Source organism: Ahaetulla prasina, chromosome 14 (genome assembly GCF_028640845.1).
Source record: "Ahaetulla prasina isolate Xishuangbanna chromosome 14, ASM2864084v1, whole genome shotgun sequence".
NCBI lineage: Eukaryota > Metazoa > Chordata > Lepidosauria > Squamata > Colubridae > Ahaetulla > Ahaetulla prasina.
Genome location: NC_080552.1, coordinates 2,836,277 through 2,851,786, shown reverse-complemented (window position 1 = coordinate 2,851,786; position 15,510 = coordinate 2,836,277). Strand labels below are relative to the sequence as shown.

At 41.6% G+C, this 15,510-nt stretch overlaps 1 protein-coding gene across 7 annotated transcripts in view; it reads left to right on the top strand.

Moving 5' to 3' along the window:
* ARHGAP17 (Rho GTPase activating protein 17) overlaps positions 1-15,510 on the top strand; it is a 78,509-nt gene that overhangs the window by 20,275 nt on the left and 42,724 nt on the right. For all 7 annotated transcript variants that reach the window (XM_058157214.1, XM_058157213.1, XM_058157215.1 and 4 more), the window contains exon 2: positions 14,147-14,186. In XM_058157214.1, the coding sequence (XP_058013197.1) occupies positions 14,147-14,186 (40 nt within the window). The remainder of the gene's footprint in view (positions 1-14,146; positions 14,187-15,510) is intronic.

Here is a 15,510-nt window from a genome sequence, read left to right as displayed (position 1 = left end):
TCAGCAGCCTTGCTTTTGTTATTAAGTTCAAGATCAATTTAGTCTCAGTCACTGTACAATCCGTTATAATTCCCAAAAGGAAAAATTGCGGCAGGAACTTTATCTTCTTCTTCAGTACATTTTGAATAATCCACCAAATTCTTATCCAAAAGGCCTTAATTTTCTTGCAAGTCCACCAAATATGAAAATATGTAGCATCATCACACTCACATCTCCAACATTTTGCTTGGATATCAGGATACACATTTTTCATTCAACTGATTCTTGCTAGTTTATTCCAGTTTTAAGATGACCAAAAAGATCTTGCTTTAAAATTGATTTGATTAGAGAAGACATTTCCAAATCTCCCTTTTAATTCTTTCTGCATCTCTATCTCTAGAGGCTTTGGGGTTTTTTTAAAGTTATATTTCCAGTTTTGTTTTCATTTCCGCAATAAAATATTCAGTTCATCTGACGTCTGATTAATATTGGGAAATCTAGGAATGGATTTCTTTAAAAGGTGGGGAAAGTGGGTATTTTTTAAAAGATTGTCAGATTTGAAAGGAGTAGAGGCAGTGTTTAATGTTTAGGGGAAAAAAACCATCAAAGGGTTTTTGGGAGAGGAATGGTGGACTGAAAATTTATCTGAAAGCAATACAAAGAACAAAGAGCCAATGAGTAGACTCCGGTAGTTCTTTGGAACCTCTTTGGATAAGGTGGTGAGGACAGGAAATTGCCCACCTTGGTCCAACAGCTGCTGCTCATGAGGAGACGGCAGCACAGGGATCTCCCGTGTGTTTGAGCACTGGGAGACAATGAGAATAGCCATCTTGCTCACAACATCTTTTAAAGGGCACTTAAGTTTGCTAATTTCACCTGCTGTTCAGAACCAGCAATTGATTATTAACTGTTTTAAAGTTATTTGAGACCTTTGGAATGACAAGTTTGAAAATGCCAAGTGACTTTGCCTTCAATCCTGAACAAACAAACAAAAAATTAAATGTAATGTTTCTATGCTAGGAATGGAGGAGGAATAAGCCCTCTCTGTCCGTCTTCTGCCAACTACCGTCACTTGCCTGGTGCAGTTCCTGGTCACAGATTGGTTCTTCCATGCAGGCTGCAGCAGCTCAGTGTAGGGTTGCCGTTGCTGTGGGAATGAAAGCAGCATCATGAGCCTGGATGACTTTAACTAGATTACTTTGCGGAGCTCTGCACTTCACTTTTGGGAGTTTTAATCCAGTTAGAATGATGGGTTTCTGAGAGCTCAGGGATGTGTGTTTGCTGACGGCTTGTCCGAAAGTTGTGTCCTTGTGTGTATCCCTCTTGCTTAGCAAGTCAAAAAACAGGCCGGATCTTGGAGATGCGGAAATGCGGAGTGCAGGGCCTCAAGGAGCAGGCCAGACAAAATGGAATGTTCTGAATAAGATTTCCCCAGTCCTGGCAGAAGCCCTGCTGGAAAGGCGAGCAGCTGGGAACTTTGTATTCTCCCTTGCTGCTTATCTCAGCATTAAAGGGACATTGATTGAATGCCGGATTACTGCCGCCTCCAACGCACTATGATGTTTCCTGGTCATGTCTGTATGTTATCATTCATAAAAATTGTAGTACTAAAAATTAGTGTAGCAAAATCTATAATTTTCTAATCATGTTTCTACAGGATGAAAAGCACGTTAAAAATGCAAGAAATGAAAATGCTAGTAAAAAGCAGACTGTCAATCTACAAGCCATAAAAGCAGTAATATCTGGAACTCTTAGGAAATAAGGATGTATGATTTTTATGCCTTCCTATGGTGCTGAACCAGCTCAACCAAGAGTCTGGAGCCAGAGTCAGGCATGCAGATGCTAGTGCAATGAATACAGGTAGTCCTTGACTTACAACAGTTCGACAATGGCACTGAAAAAGGTGACATGACTGTTTTTTCACACAACTGTTGCAGCATCCCCATGTACACATGATCAAAATTTGGACTCTTGGCAACTGGCTCATATTTATGACGGTTGCAGCTCCCCTGGTCATGTGATCACCTTTTGCAACCTGCTGATAAGCAAAATCAATGGGGATCACTTAGCGACTGTTACTGATTTAACAACAGCAGGAATTAACTTAACAACTGTGGCAAGAAAGGTCATAAAATGAGACAAAGCTCACTTGACAAATGTCTCATTTTTTTTTATTTGCATTTATATCCCGCCCTTCTCCGAAGACTCAGGGTGGCTTACACAGTGTTAAGCAATAGTCTTCATTTGTATATTATATACAAAGTCAACTTTTATTGCCCCCAACAATCTGGGTCCTCATTTTACCTACCTTATAAAGGATGGAAGGCTGAGTCAACCTTGGGCCTGGTGGGACTTGAACCTGCAGTAATTACAAGCAGCTGTGTTAATAACAGACAGACTTAGTCTGCTGAGCCACCAGAGGCCCAATTTAACAACAGAACATTTAGACTCAATTGTGGTCATACATCAAGGACTACCTGTATGTCTTAGAGAAAAGCAATGAATAAAAGAAGCACAAAGGAGAGAACTAACTGCTCAAGGCAATTTATCTCCATCCTTGGTGGGCGATGACCATTGGGGGAGCTGGTCCCAACTCTATAGAAGTATTCCAGGACAAAGGGGCACAACTCCAGCATAGCATATGGTCCCCAAAAGCCTCAGAGATATTCCAAAAGGAACAAGGGAAAGTTTATTAAACACATAAAGGACTATGGATTTTTTAATAACTTATTTCTTTAAACCACACTAAAAACCATGCATGATACCATTTTCTCTTTGAAAAATACCCTGCTGGTATTTTTTTCATGGCCAGCATGAAAAAAAAATCCTTTGGTTTACTCTTGCCTTATCTGGTAACCTGCCTGACCCATGATGCTTGTGGTTGGGGAATAAATGGCTACCTTGACCATGGGTACATGAGCAGCATGGAAGGAGAAAGACTGGCTCTAAATGTCTGCTGGGTCCCAGACATTTACTCCTAAATTAAGATTACAGTGGGAAGTCCACTTGAAGATGGAATTCAATGGAAGATTGAGATGGACAGCCATTGGTCCAGAATGGTATAGGGCAGGGGTCTGCAAACTTGGCTCTTTTAAGACTTGTGGACTTCAACTTCCAGAGTTCCTCAGCCAGCTTTGCTGGCTCTGGGAGTTGAAGTCCACAAGTCTTAAAAGAGCCAAGTTTGCAGACCCCTGGTATAGGGCAGGGATCCCCAACCCTCAGTCAGCACAGTCCCCATGCCAGAAACCCATCTGCACAAGCAAGCAAAACCCCATCCACAGGATGCAGGCAGCATACAGAACCACACTCCCTCTGGTCTGTGGAAAAACTTCTCTCCATGGAACCAGTCCCTGGTGCCCAAAAGGTTGCAGGCCACTGGTATAGGGTCTCCCATTTGAGAAGGGGGTTGGTTAGAAGACCTCTAAAGTCCCTTCCTACCCTGTCGTTCTATGTTCCTTTAGGCACAGTGCCAGATGTTGCAAAAAGCAGAATGGATAAAAGAAGCAGCTGTTGTGGGGGAGCAGCAGCCATAAAGCTTGTCTGGTTAGTGTTCCAGATAGAAGAGGCCAGACAGTTGGATTTTGGCATTCAAATTGGCTGCTGTCTAGCATTGTGATGGTTTCATTTTGCACTCAGCTTCCTGGGCCCTGCTGGTATTTTTAAACTAAATATTGCCTAGTTCCTCTCTTCAATGTACTTAAGATGGGAAATGGAGTTGCTTCCTGAAATAAGACGTCAACCTTCATGCTTGTGTCTTCAACTTGGAGTGCCTCGTTCCCATGTGCATATCTTAGTTTAGGAGGCTGTTGCTTGATGGCCCGTTTTATTCTCTACGTTCCTCCCCAGCCCTGAAAAAAACTAGTGCTCTCAAAAGGATGACATGCCTTCCTCACCCAGTGCCATCAGATTCTGTTCTTGCTCAATTTTATGACCTTTGAGTGACTCAATATACAATTTGGAATTTTTCTCTTTACAGATAGCCCAAATTTTTTTTTACTTTTACCAAGATTTCACAACAGGCTTTGTGAAATTACACTTTCACATTTACTTTTTCTCAGGCATATCCGCTGACTCAGTGCTCTGTTTGCAAAAGCATGCAGTGATTTTTAATTTGATTTCTGTTTTCTAGGTATCATTCAACCCACCAGTTTTACAGCACTGATAACTTTCTGTCCAAATTCATAGACAACCCTGTACTTCCGTTTCATGTGCCATACAGAACTCATCGGCAAAATGCAATTCACTTTAAATTCCAAAAGTGAAGGCATGGACACGCCTCGATTCAGCTCAGTTACAAAGTTTCTTGGGGGCTTCCATACCATGATGTGCTTTTTAATATTGTCTTGATTGACCTTCCTCTTGGAAGAAGACAATGGGGAACAAAAAAGTTAGGGAAATTCTGCTTAGTTACTGCAATAAAATGTATGCAGGGTGTCCTTGAAAACAATATTCACAGACCATTGATTCTAAATACTACATCCAAAACCTTGTATTACATTTGGTTTGTGATACAAATCAAATTGCAGATACGCAAGAGTCTTGAATGATCTTTGTTTTATTATGTTTTTCCCCCCTACATGAGCCTTTTCACTGGTCTTTTTCAGTTTTCTGCTATTTTCAGAATGATGGAAGTTGAACATTGGCCACTTTATTATTATTATTAATAATAATAATAATAATAATAATAATAATAATAATAATAATAATAATAATAATAATAATAATAATAATAATAATATTTGTATACCGCCCATCTCCCGAAGGACTCAGGGCAGTTCACAGCCAATAAAACAACAGAAAAACATATAATACATATAAAACAGCAAAAAGAATAGACAATTAAATTTAAGTTGATGCCTTAAAACTTTTAAATACAAATTTAAAACCCATTTAAACCCCTGATTTAAAAACCCCAATTTAAAACTACGTTCAAGCTAGTCCTGCTCTTCGAAACAGCAACGTCTTCAGCTCGCGGCGGAAGGACCTGAGATCGGGGAGTTGACGAAGCCCCAGAGGGAGCTCGTTCCAGAGGGTAGGGGCCCCCACGGAGCCTGTTATTAAGAACACAAAGCCTGCAATTACTGCAGGTTCAAGCCCGGCCCAAGGTTGACTCAGCCTTCCATCCTTTATAAGGTAGGTAAAATGAGGACCCAGATTGTTGGGGGGGCAATAAGTTGACTTTGTAAAAATATACAAATAGAATGAGACTATTGCCTTATACACTGTAAGCTGCCCTGAGTCTTCGGAGAAGGGCGGGGTATAAATGTAAACAAAAAAAAAAAAAAAGGCCCTCCCCCTGGAGGTCGCCAGCCGACATTGTTTAGCTGACGGTATCCGGAGGAGGCCCTCTCTGTGAGAGCGCACTGGTCGGTGAGAGGCTAATGGTGGCAGTAGGAAAGTCCTAATGGGAAAGTCCCCAACTAGAGGTCTTCTCCATTTCAATCGAGATTTGAAAAGGTTCCTCTTGGAAGTTCTCTTGAGTATATTTTGAAAGTCTGGGTCAAGCCAAAAATTTTCCTATTTTCCCACAATGTTGTTTCTGCGACATTTCTATGCCCTGCTTAGCTGCTGTATTTCCTGCAGTTACTCAATGGATTCTGTAAGGGGAAATAGTTTTAAATCAAGGGAATCGAAGGGACGTTTGAATGCCCAATGTTCAAGATGCTCGTAATTCTCAAGCCGACCTTTGGGTTATTTAGAGTGTAAAGGCTTGCCAATTTGTTGTTCAGAAAATGCAGTGGGTGAAATTATAACTGAAAGACTAAGAAGGGGCCTGTCAGGTGTCTCTCATTGGAGGTGGCAGAATCCCCAGGTTAACATCCTGGATTTTTGAAGCCCTGCAGGGAATGTTGAGCTGTTTGGATGAAGAGGGTCCCACACCCCTTTTTGCTTGGTGCAAAGTTGCCACCCTTTATCTTGGTTTCTGCACAAAGCTTCAGGTGTTTCCATCTCTTCCTGCCTCTCCTCTCTGGCCTGGCAGCAAACCAAGTCATTGTACTGTGGAGAGGAGGGCACCTTCTCCCCTGAAGCCTGGCCTCCCCCGGGGCGGGCGAGAGGGATTTCTGGCCTTCCCATCTAGTAGCTTCACACTCACACTCAGAGAGAGGGGGGGGGGGAGGAATGGGTGAAGGCTTCATATTCCCTGTTTTTGATCATAGATCTTCTGTTTGGGCTTTTAGTCAGTTTTATGTTTTCAACTTGTAACCCCTGCATTGGATGCAGTTTCCTTCAAATCCTTTTCCAATGTGTGCATCCAAGATACACACACATACACACAAACAATAAGAATACGAATTGTGATTAAAAGAGGGGAGGGGAGGAAGCAGGATGCACAGAGAAGGAGGTGGGATCTACTGTTGGTCCATCAATCACCTCCAGCATAATACTTCCCTACTGGATCTCCAGGCTAATCAGCAGAAGTTCAATGGGTTGAGGGCAGATCTCATCTGGAGTGGGGGCAGGATGCTCCAAAGGACCTCCATCATGGCAGAGAAGGCTCTTGTCCTGGACCATCATCACTGGAAGCTTTCAAGAAGAGACTGAACTGCTATCTGTCAGAAATGATGTCTCCTGCTTGGGCTGGGGGTTGGACTAGACGACCTATAAGGTCCCTTCCAACTCTGTTAATCTGTTACCCTGCCATACCCTGCCATACCTTGACTGACAGGATCCACAGCATGCTTCCTCTGCCAGCATGAGTCTGGTCTTCCATTGGGATATCCTGGTGCTCCCTCATCCAAGCACTAACCATGTCATGGCTACTTAAAATGTTGAGATCAATTGTGTGTTGCTACCTAGCTGGGCTTATTGCACTTGGCCATATGAAAACGCTGACTTAAAAAAAAACACCAATTACTCTGGACACCAATAAACTTTCATTTATTCTTCCATCTCAACCAAATTTACTTGCAGTGGTTCCATACAGATGTTAAATAGCAGGGAAAGAGAATCAGTTCCTTTGAGATCCAGCAGGTGAGAGTTCACCAAGTTGTCTTCTTCCTCTATTGCTACCAAATAATGTGCAACCTTAAGTAAGGTGTTGCATAGCAATCTGCTCCAGCCACACGGTTCCAACCTTCAAGACTGCAGATGCAGCCCAGTGGCAACTAATTGAAAGCAGGCTCTTTCCACCTGAGCAGAAAGGAAACTCCCCAAGCAGCAGAGGAAGGAAAGGTGAGCTCCTAATTGACAAGATGATTTTGGAAAAACTGCAAGAGAAGGAAGACCAACTTAAATGTAGCTTGGATTGATTACAAGAAGGTCTTCGACTTCCTGCAATATGATTGAATAATCAAATGCCTAGAAATAACAGGAGTCAATAGAAACATCAGAAGCTTTGTACAAAGATTGATGGCACAATGGAAGACACAGTTGCAGGTCAACAGTGTCAGAATGGAAGAGATTAAGAGAGGAATGTCCTTGACTCACTGTCATCACTACTGTTTGTCATTGCACTGATTCCTCTGCCGCCATTACTGAACAAGTCAGGCCATGGCTAACTATCATAAAAAAAACAAACATCTGGAAGTCTGTTCCATCTCCTTTATATGGACGGTTTGAAGCTGTGTGGACTAAAACCCCCAGAAGTAGAATCATTGCTCATCACTGTCTGTATATACAGCCAGAATATTTCAGTGGAGTTTGGACTGGACAAATGTGCCACCCTCACCATCAACAGAGGAAAAATAGTGAAAATTGAAGGAATCAAGGTTTCCTGTGGAAATAATATCAAACGTCTGGATGAAGACAACCACTATAAATACATGGGCATCCTTCAAGCTGACAAATTCAGACATAATGAAGTCAAGAAGAAGCTTAGAAGTGAATACATGACAAAGTAGCAACAGTGGTAGATTGGAATACCTGCCAGCAATACCATTTACCTGCAAACAAGAACAGGTGGGACCACAAAATAGATAAAGTAATAGAAAATGGAGAAGCTAAAGGGCTCTGGGACTTTAGGGTTCAAACAGACAAGCACCTGTCACATAACACTCCAATTGCCAATAAAACAGAAAAGTCATAACGGTACCTGAAGACAGCAGAAGAGAAGAGAAGAGAAAGAACTGGGGAAAACCACAAAATACAACAGCTAGAATGACTGTAGCAAAGGAAAGCAGAGATGGTTCCAGTAGTGATAGGTGTGCCTTGGGTCCAGTCCCAAAACAACTGGAGCACCACTTTTGAACACCGTCAGCACTGACAAATTCACCACTGGTCAGTGGCAAAAGGCAGCTTTTCTTGGAACAGCTGACCTCATGGGACATACCTGTAGCACTAGGAAGGAGCATATATCTGCCTATATCCAAGGTGCTTGGGAAGGACTCGATGAGTGGATAAAAATGCCAAATCCAGCCTAAACACCTGACTGACTGATGAACCATAATAAAATAATGAGAGCCTGTTTAGTGTGGTGGCTAAGATGCTGGCCTAGAAACCAGGATGTGGTGAATTCTAGGTCTCCCTTGGTCAAGAAAGCCAGTTGGGTGACTTTGAGCCAATTACTCCCTCTCAGCCCAACCCACTTCACAGGGTTGTTTTTGTGGGGGAACTAAGAGGCAGCATTAGGTGTGTTCTCTGCTTTGAATTGACTATACATATAAAAAGAGAGATAAACTAACAGTGGTAGCCATAGTAGTAGCAATATAGTATTACTCAGAACGGGATGCAGCTACAAGTATCTACTATTAAGATCCAAGAGCTGCTGACAGCAAATAAATGAGCAGGGCTGCAAACATGCCCATACCAAAGCTCTACAGTCCTAAAATGAAGACAGGGTTACAAGCAGAGCCTTCCTCATAACCCTTATTCCCTCCCTCTAGCCAACTTCATCTGTGCTAAAAGGAAGGGGAGGACTGCTGGGTCTATGGCGCTCTCCCAGTTGGGTTATTTGGTTGCAGTTGTTTCCTTACCCAACTAGGTAACATCATCAGTGCTAATGAGAGTGGGGTTTGCTCTCGTTGATGTACAAGTGACTTGCCCTATCAGTATGGGTAGGTGTGTTCCTGGTGGTTCCTTGAGTAAGCTGCAAGTTTGCTGTTTGATAGCTTGTCTGAGTTGGTAGCTCCTTGATCGGGGTATCGTTTCCTGCTTGATTGTTGGTCTAGTATTAGCTTTCTGACTGCTTATTTGATTTGATTGCTATTATTACGGTTTCCTGATAAGAAACTCTTTGTTAAGTATCAGTAATCACAATGTTTTATAAAAGTGATTCTTGAATTGCAATACCAACAGCATCATTGATTAGAAGTAAGAGAAATCTGTTTTGTACATTTGGATAAAGCCACGTCTGATGTAAAAGCCTAACTAGACTTAGGTTACTTCTGTAAACTCTTCAGTTAAGACTATTTTTCCAAGACTGAGTTCTGAAGAGATGCAGAATGCATGGCTCTGGGTGAGATGGATTGATATTTTCACTCTTTTAGCATTGGATCAATTCTGGCACATGGCTCTGGCAGCTTGGTTTTGCTTTCTCCCTTTGCCAGATAGTTGCTGACATTCTGGAGTTCTACCAGTCTAGCAGCTGGATGGTTTCTTAACCATGTAAGCAGCTGATCAGTTGGCTTGTCTGTATTTGCAGGGGAAAGCCTCTTAATATTTACAGAAGGGTTCTCTGCATGCTGATAGCGTCTCTTTCTCTTTTGATCTGGCAGCAGGCACACCTTATTTGTACTCTTAGCGATTACAAAAGTATGTGGGGAACTTCCTTGGTGTTTTAACAATTTGTCTGTTTCCAAAACAGCATATTATGGATGCTTGTACAAGTCAACCACTTGTATGATTTTGAGACTGAAAGTTACATGCTTTCCTGGTGAGTCATTCTTGAGGGGAAGAGAATACTTTCTCTTACCATTGCAGTGTAGTCTGTTCTCTTCTTCTTAACATGTTTATTCAGATATCTTCTCCTGGGTTTCAGTGGGATGCTTTCAGGACTCTGTGCTTGTGATTGTATCCTTGGATAACACTTCAAAGTATGCTTCCTACATATAAAAGTAGATCTGTTGGCTTCAGTGACGCTCCTAACTTGTACATCGTGCAACATGTTTTTTGAAAGAATGGTGGTGCTTCCAGAATCGCAAGAGAACTCTGCATTGCCTTGTGAGATTAATCTAAAGAGCTTGGCCACTAGAAAAACTTGTTTTTAATGAACCGCCAGTGAGGTTATTGAGATGTTCTCTTGCTGTCATACAGATGGAAGCAATTTGACGTCTGTATGTCAGTTCTTATAAACATTTTTGTTCCAAAACGGGTTTTACATATTTTTGAAAGAGGTCATTTCTACTAACTCACATTCCAAGTGCCTCATGTGCCAGAGTCTGAGAGAGACGATTTGTGAGCAATTTAACTTTGGGTTAATCCTTCTGGGGAAGAGGAGGACAGTGGATGTCCTTAAAGCCAAGTTCAAGGGTTGCCTTCTTGTATTGAGCTCTGAAGAGACCTAACTTACTTTCCAGAAAACTTACAATAGCTGCATTTCATTCCATCAGAGTCCAGCCAGTGTTGTAACTCAATGGCAGCACTGTATTATTTGATAAGAATCTTTTGCGAGGCTTGCTTCCCTTTTGAGAATTATACTTTCTATAGTCTAATTTTGCATTGCAGGATATTTGCTAACCAATACTCTTGGTGGGGGGAGTAGTGGGAGGTCATAAAATCTAGCAGGCTTGATGGCTGACAGATTTAAGAGTTGTAAGCCTAATCTTGCGTAGCTTCTTCTCCAAAAACACTACACTACTAACCAGAGCATATAAAACATTTGCTAAACCAATTCTTGAATACAGCTCGATTGTTTGGAACCCATACCACATTTCTGATATCAATACAATTGAATGTGTCCAGAAATATTTTACAAGAAGAGTTCTCCACTCCTCTGAATACAACAAAATACCTTATCCCGCCAGACTTGAAATCCTGGGCTTAGAAAATTTAGAACTACGCCGCCTTTGAAATGATCTGAGTTTCTCATAAAATCATCTGTTACAACGTCCTTCCTGTCGAAGACTACTTCAGCTTCAATTGCAATAATACATGAGCACACAATAGATTTAAGCTTAATGTGAACCGCTCCAATCTTGATTGCAGAAAATATGACTTCAGTAACAGAGTTGTTAATACCTGACTCTGTGGTGTCTTCCCAAAATCCCCAAAGCTTCAACCAAAAACTGTCTACTATTGACCTCACCCCATTCCTAAGAGGTCTGTAAGGGGCGTGCATAAGAGCACAAACGTGCCTACCATTCCTGTCCTAATGTTTCCTTTTGTTATATCCAATTAATATAGTTATTACATACTCATATATATGCTTATATATTGTATAGTAATTTCATGCTTATGCTTATATATACTGTGTGACAAAATAAATAACTAAATAAATAAGATGCAGCATGAGTTAGAGTTAGATCAGATGCACTAATGAAGTTAGTGAAGGAATCAGGTGGGAAGCTCCCCACTTCCCAGGCTGTAAGTAACCGAATATGGCAGACAGTTAACACTGTTTTGAGGGAGGGTATCACGTTGCCTGCGGGACGTGGTGGCTCAGTGGCTAAGACCATGAGCTTGTCGATTGAAAGATCTGCAGTTCAGCAGTTTGAATCCCTAATGCCACGTATGGGGTGAGCTCCCATTACCTGTCCCACAGCTTCTGCCAACCTAGCAGTTTGAAAGCACGTAAAAAAAATGCAAATAGAAAAATAGGGACCACCTTTGGTGGGAAGGTAATACCATTCCATGTGCCTTTGGCATTAAGTCATGCCAGCCACATGACCATGGAGATGTCTTCGGACAGCGCTGGCTCTTCGGCTTTGAAACGGAGATGAGCACTGCCCCCTAGAGTCAGCAATGACTAGCACATACTGTATATGCTAGGGGAACCTTTACCTTTATCACGCTGCTTACCTTAAGGGAGGTCTGTTGTGCCCAGTCCTGAAGAAATCCGCCAATGATCTGGCCACTTTCTCCCAATCTTCAGTTTTCCCTTTTTATGGATGATTGTCAAGAAGGTAGCAGGACATTGGCCACAGAGGATGCTAGAACATGTGTATTGTGTAGATTCCTATCAGCCCGGATTCAGGCATGGTTGGGGTATTAAAAGGACAGGATTGCTCTAAGCAATTATTTTTGTCAGGACCTCAATTTTTAGTTGTGTGCAGCATCTGGTCCTATTATACTTCTGAGCAATATTCATAACTATCAACTTCTGGGTCACCGGCAATGGCTGGAGGCTGGAATTTCCATGCCTACCTGAGCAGGCAGTTTCAGTCAGTAGTTACAGGAAGGATAGGCTATAATCCTTGATTTCTCCAGAGGGGTATGGGAGGGGTTCCATACGACTCAGTGCTTCCCCATGTAATTGAACATCTGCATGAACCCTGTTGGGAGGGGTCACCTAGTGGCACAGTGGTTAGAACGCAGTATCGCAGACAAACTGCCCACAGCGCAGAGTTCAATGGTGACAGGGCTCCAGGTTGACTCATCAGCTTTTCATCTTTCCAAGATGGGTAAAATGAGGAGCCAGATTGTTGAGGGCAATATGCAAATAATGCCAAGACTGAACACCACCCAAAGAATGCTGTAAAGCACTACGGGGCGGTATATAAGTCTATAAGTGTTATTGCTATTCTGTTTATATGGGGTATCATTGGTATGCTGATGCCGTCCAGCTATGCGTTGCCAGTCCAGGTCGAACTGGATCTGCTGTAGAAATCCCCAACTGGAGAGTGTCAGGGTCCAAATGGAACTGCTGTGCATCAACCAACATCTCTGCAAACTGATAACAACATCATTCCCTGGAGTTACTCTAGGTAGGGGAGGGGAAAAAATTGGTTCATGACTTGCAGTCCTGCTGGATTTGTGGCTCCCATTCAAGCAACAAGTAGGTTGTAGCCAGGACCTTATGGACTAGCTGAATGAAACTCTCTTCCACAAGAGCATTAATTGCAACAATACAAGAGCAACCAACAGATTTAAACTTAATGTTAACCGCTTTAATCTAGATTGCAGAAAATATGACTTCTGTAACAGAATCATCAGTGCTTGGAATACTTTACCTGACTCTGTGGTCTCTTCCCATAATCCTAAAAGCTTCAACCAAAAACTTTCTACTATTGACCTCACCCCATTCCTAAGAGGACCATAAGGGGCGTGCATAAGCGCACAAACGTGCCTACCGTTCCTGTCCTATTGTTTTTTTTCTTTTCTTCTTCCTATATATATATATTGATGCTTATACCTCCTAATATTTACTCATATATATGTTTATATACTATATAATCCTTTTTATATGATGATGTGACAAAATAAATAAATAAATAAATAAATAAGAGTTTGTTCACAGGTGTTCTGCCACCTTTTTACTACCATGTGCAAGAATTTAGGAATATGGTGCCTTTGAACACAAACCTAGGGCGATGGGTCCTTCCTTCCTTCCTTCCACCAGGAATATCCACCGTTGGTTCTTCTCCAAACTTTCGTGGTTCAGCAGTGAATGTTAGTGAAGGAGTTGATATTAAAACAGTTGGAAACCTGAAACCCATAACCCTTTTATGGGTACCATACATACATTGATCTGATTTGTTTTAATGTAAACTTGAAACTGTACTCAAGTAAAATAAGAGATTCTGCTGTGCTTGATATATATCATTTTAAGGACAGGTTGCTGACATTTTAAAACACTCCCCTGAACCAGAAATACTTTGCTGGAAGCACCATGTTCCCATTTTAAAAGGCAGAAAGATGGAAATACTGAAAAAACTCTAAAGTGCTGATATGGTTGAATTTTTAAATTTAAGTTTCCGTAATGGGCAGTGGAAGAGAGAGAGAGAAAGACACTCTGGCTGGAAACAAGGAGCACAAGTGGAGTTCAGAGGCTTCTGTGAAAATCTACTGGTTCCCAGGGAAATTGCAAATCTGTACATAAACAACTTGAGTTGGAGCCATCTGGAAAGTTAATAGGAAGAAAAATATTGCCCTCACTCTCTTGATTAAGTGACACAAGATAAAGATTTTATAATATCTGTTGCTTATGTATCACCTGTGATAGAAGCACACACTGCTTTCCTAATCAACAAGATTACTATTTCTAGATAAAATCCATGTTTGGTCTACCCTGCTTACCTTATCCTTAATATATGTACAAAAATGCTCAATGGCTTTTTTTCTTCTTTTATAGAGCTGAGAAAACTGAAGTCCTCAGTGATGACCTGCTTCAGGTAATTGATTAATGGTTCTATTTAAATTCCTGTAATAAGGCTGCCTTTGGGGATTTTTATTGCTGCTTTTTCGAAATGTGGAAAGTGGGAAAAGCAAGTATGTAATTTAAAGATAGACGAGGCTTTTTTAAAATTGCATACCAGTGGAAACAGGGTTCAAAAAAGTTAGCTTAGTCTGAAGCTGTCGAGAAAGTGAGAAATAACTGTTTTGAATCTTATTGGCTTATTGTAGAGTGAAATATTTTGGTGCTATTGGAGCATGAAAGTGTCTCTCTACCCATTGGGGGGAAAATGCATTTGCAAATGTATGTCTCAGTGAGATATTTGGAATTTTGTTCTTCAGTATTTTTCCCCTCAAAAAATGTACTTGTGTGTTCTCCAGAGGAGGGTTGTATCGTAAATATTATCTTCCTTTCTCTTTATCCTCTCATTTTACTACTTCTGTTAAGCTGCACCAGGATAATGAACTGGCATTTAAGATGTACACATCTGTAGATGTGAATATTACAATATTCCTTTTTGTGGATAAACAACATTATGTGATATATAGAAAATGAACAAGTAAGTAATAGTGAACCAAAGAAATTATAGGTGGTTTTAACAGTCACTTGCTCAAACTTATATGAGTTGCCATTGTTCATTTTTCCTGTCAAACTCAACTGTTTTGGTTTTGCATACATTAATTCTTGTTCTGACCTAGACTTCCTGAGTCAGTAAACACACGAGTAGTCTCAAAAACCTGTTTTATTTAACAGCTATGAATTCTGCTCATTTACAGATGAGTCCCAAATAGTTGTAAAGAGTGCTTGGGATAAGGCTGATAATCACCCACCTTTATCTCCCTTGACACGCTGCCAAAGGCCTAATTGGCAAAGCCACACAAAGTCCAGAATCAAACAGAGCTTCAGACTTTAAACTGCACAGAATTAACAATGTTGCTTCCTGCAAAGGCCCACGTGCCTTTGCTCCTCTTTTAAGTCTTATGGGAGGGGCCATCATCTCCAAACCCTACTCCCGAGTCGTCCCTTTTGTTTTATCTGATCTTGCCTTCTGGCAGCTCTGCACATGCATGCACTGGGCACAGGCTCCTCCTGTTGCTCTGCCTCGCTGAGGTCTGACTCTGGAGGCTCCGGAGGCAACACATACCTCCAGATGGCCCTTTCTCTGCCTCCGATGCAGAGCCCTTGTCCGAGCCTTCCCCAGACTCCAGGACTGGCCCATGGTCCTCCGCAGCTCCTCATTGTCCGATTCTGCTGCCAGCTCCGCAGACTGCTGGCGGACCATAACAATTATCAGATCTATACCCCTTATTCTATCTAATATT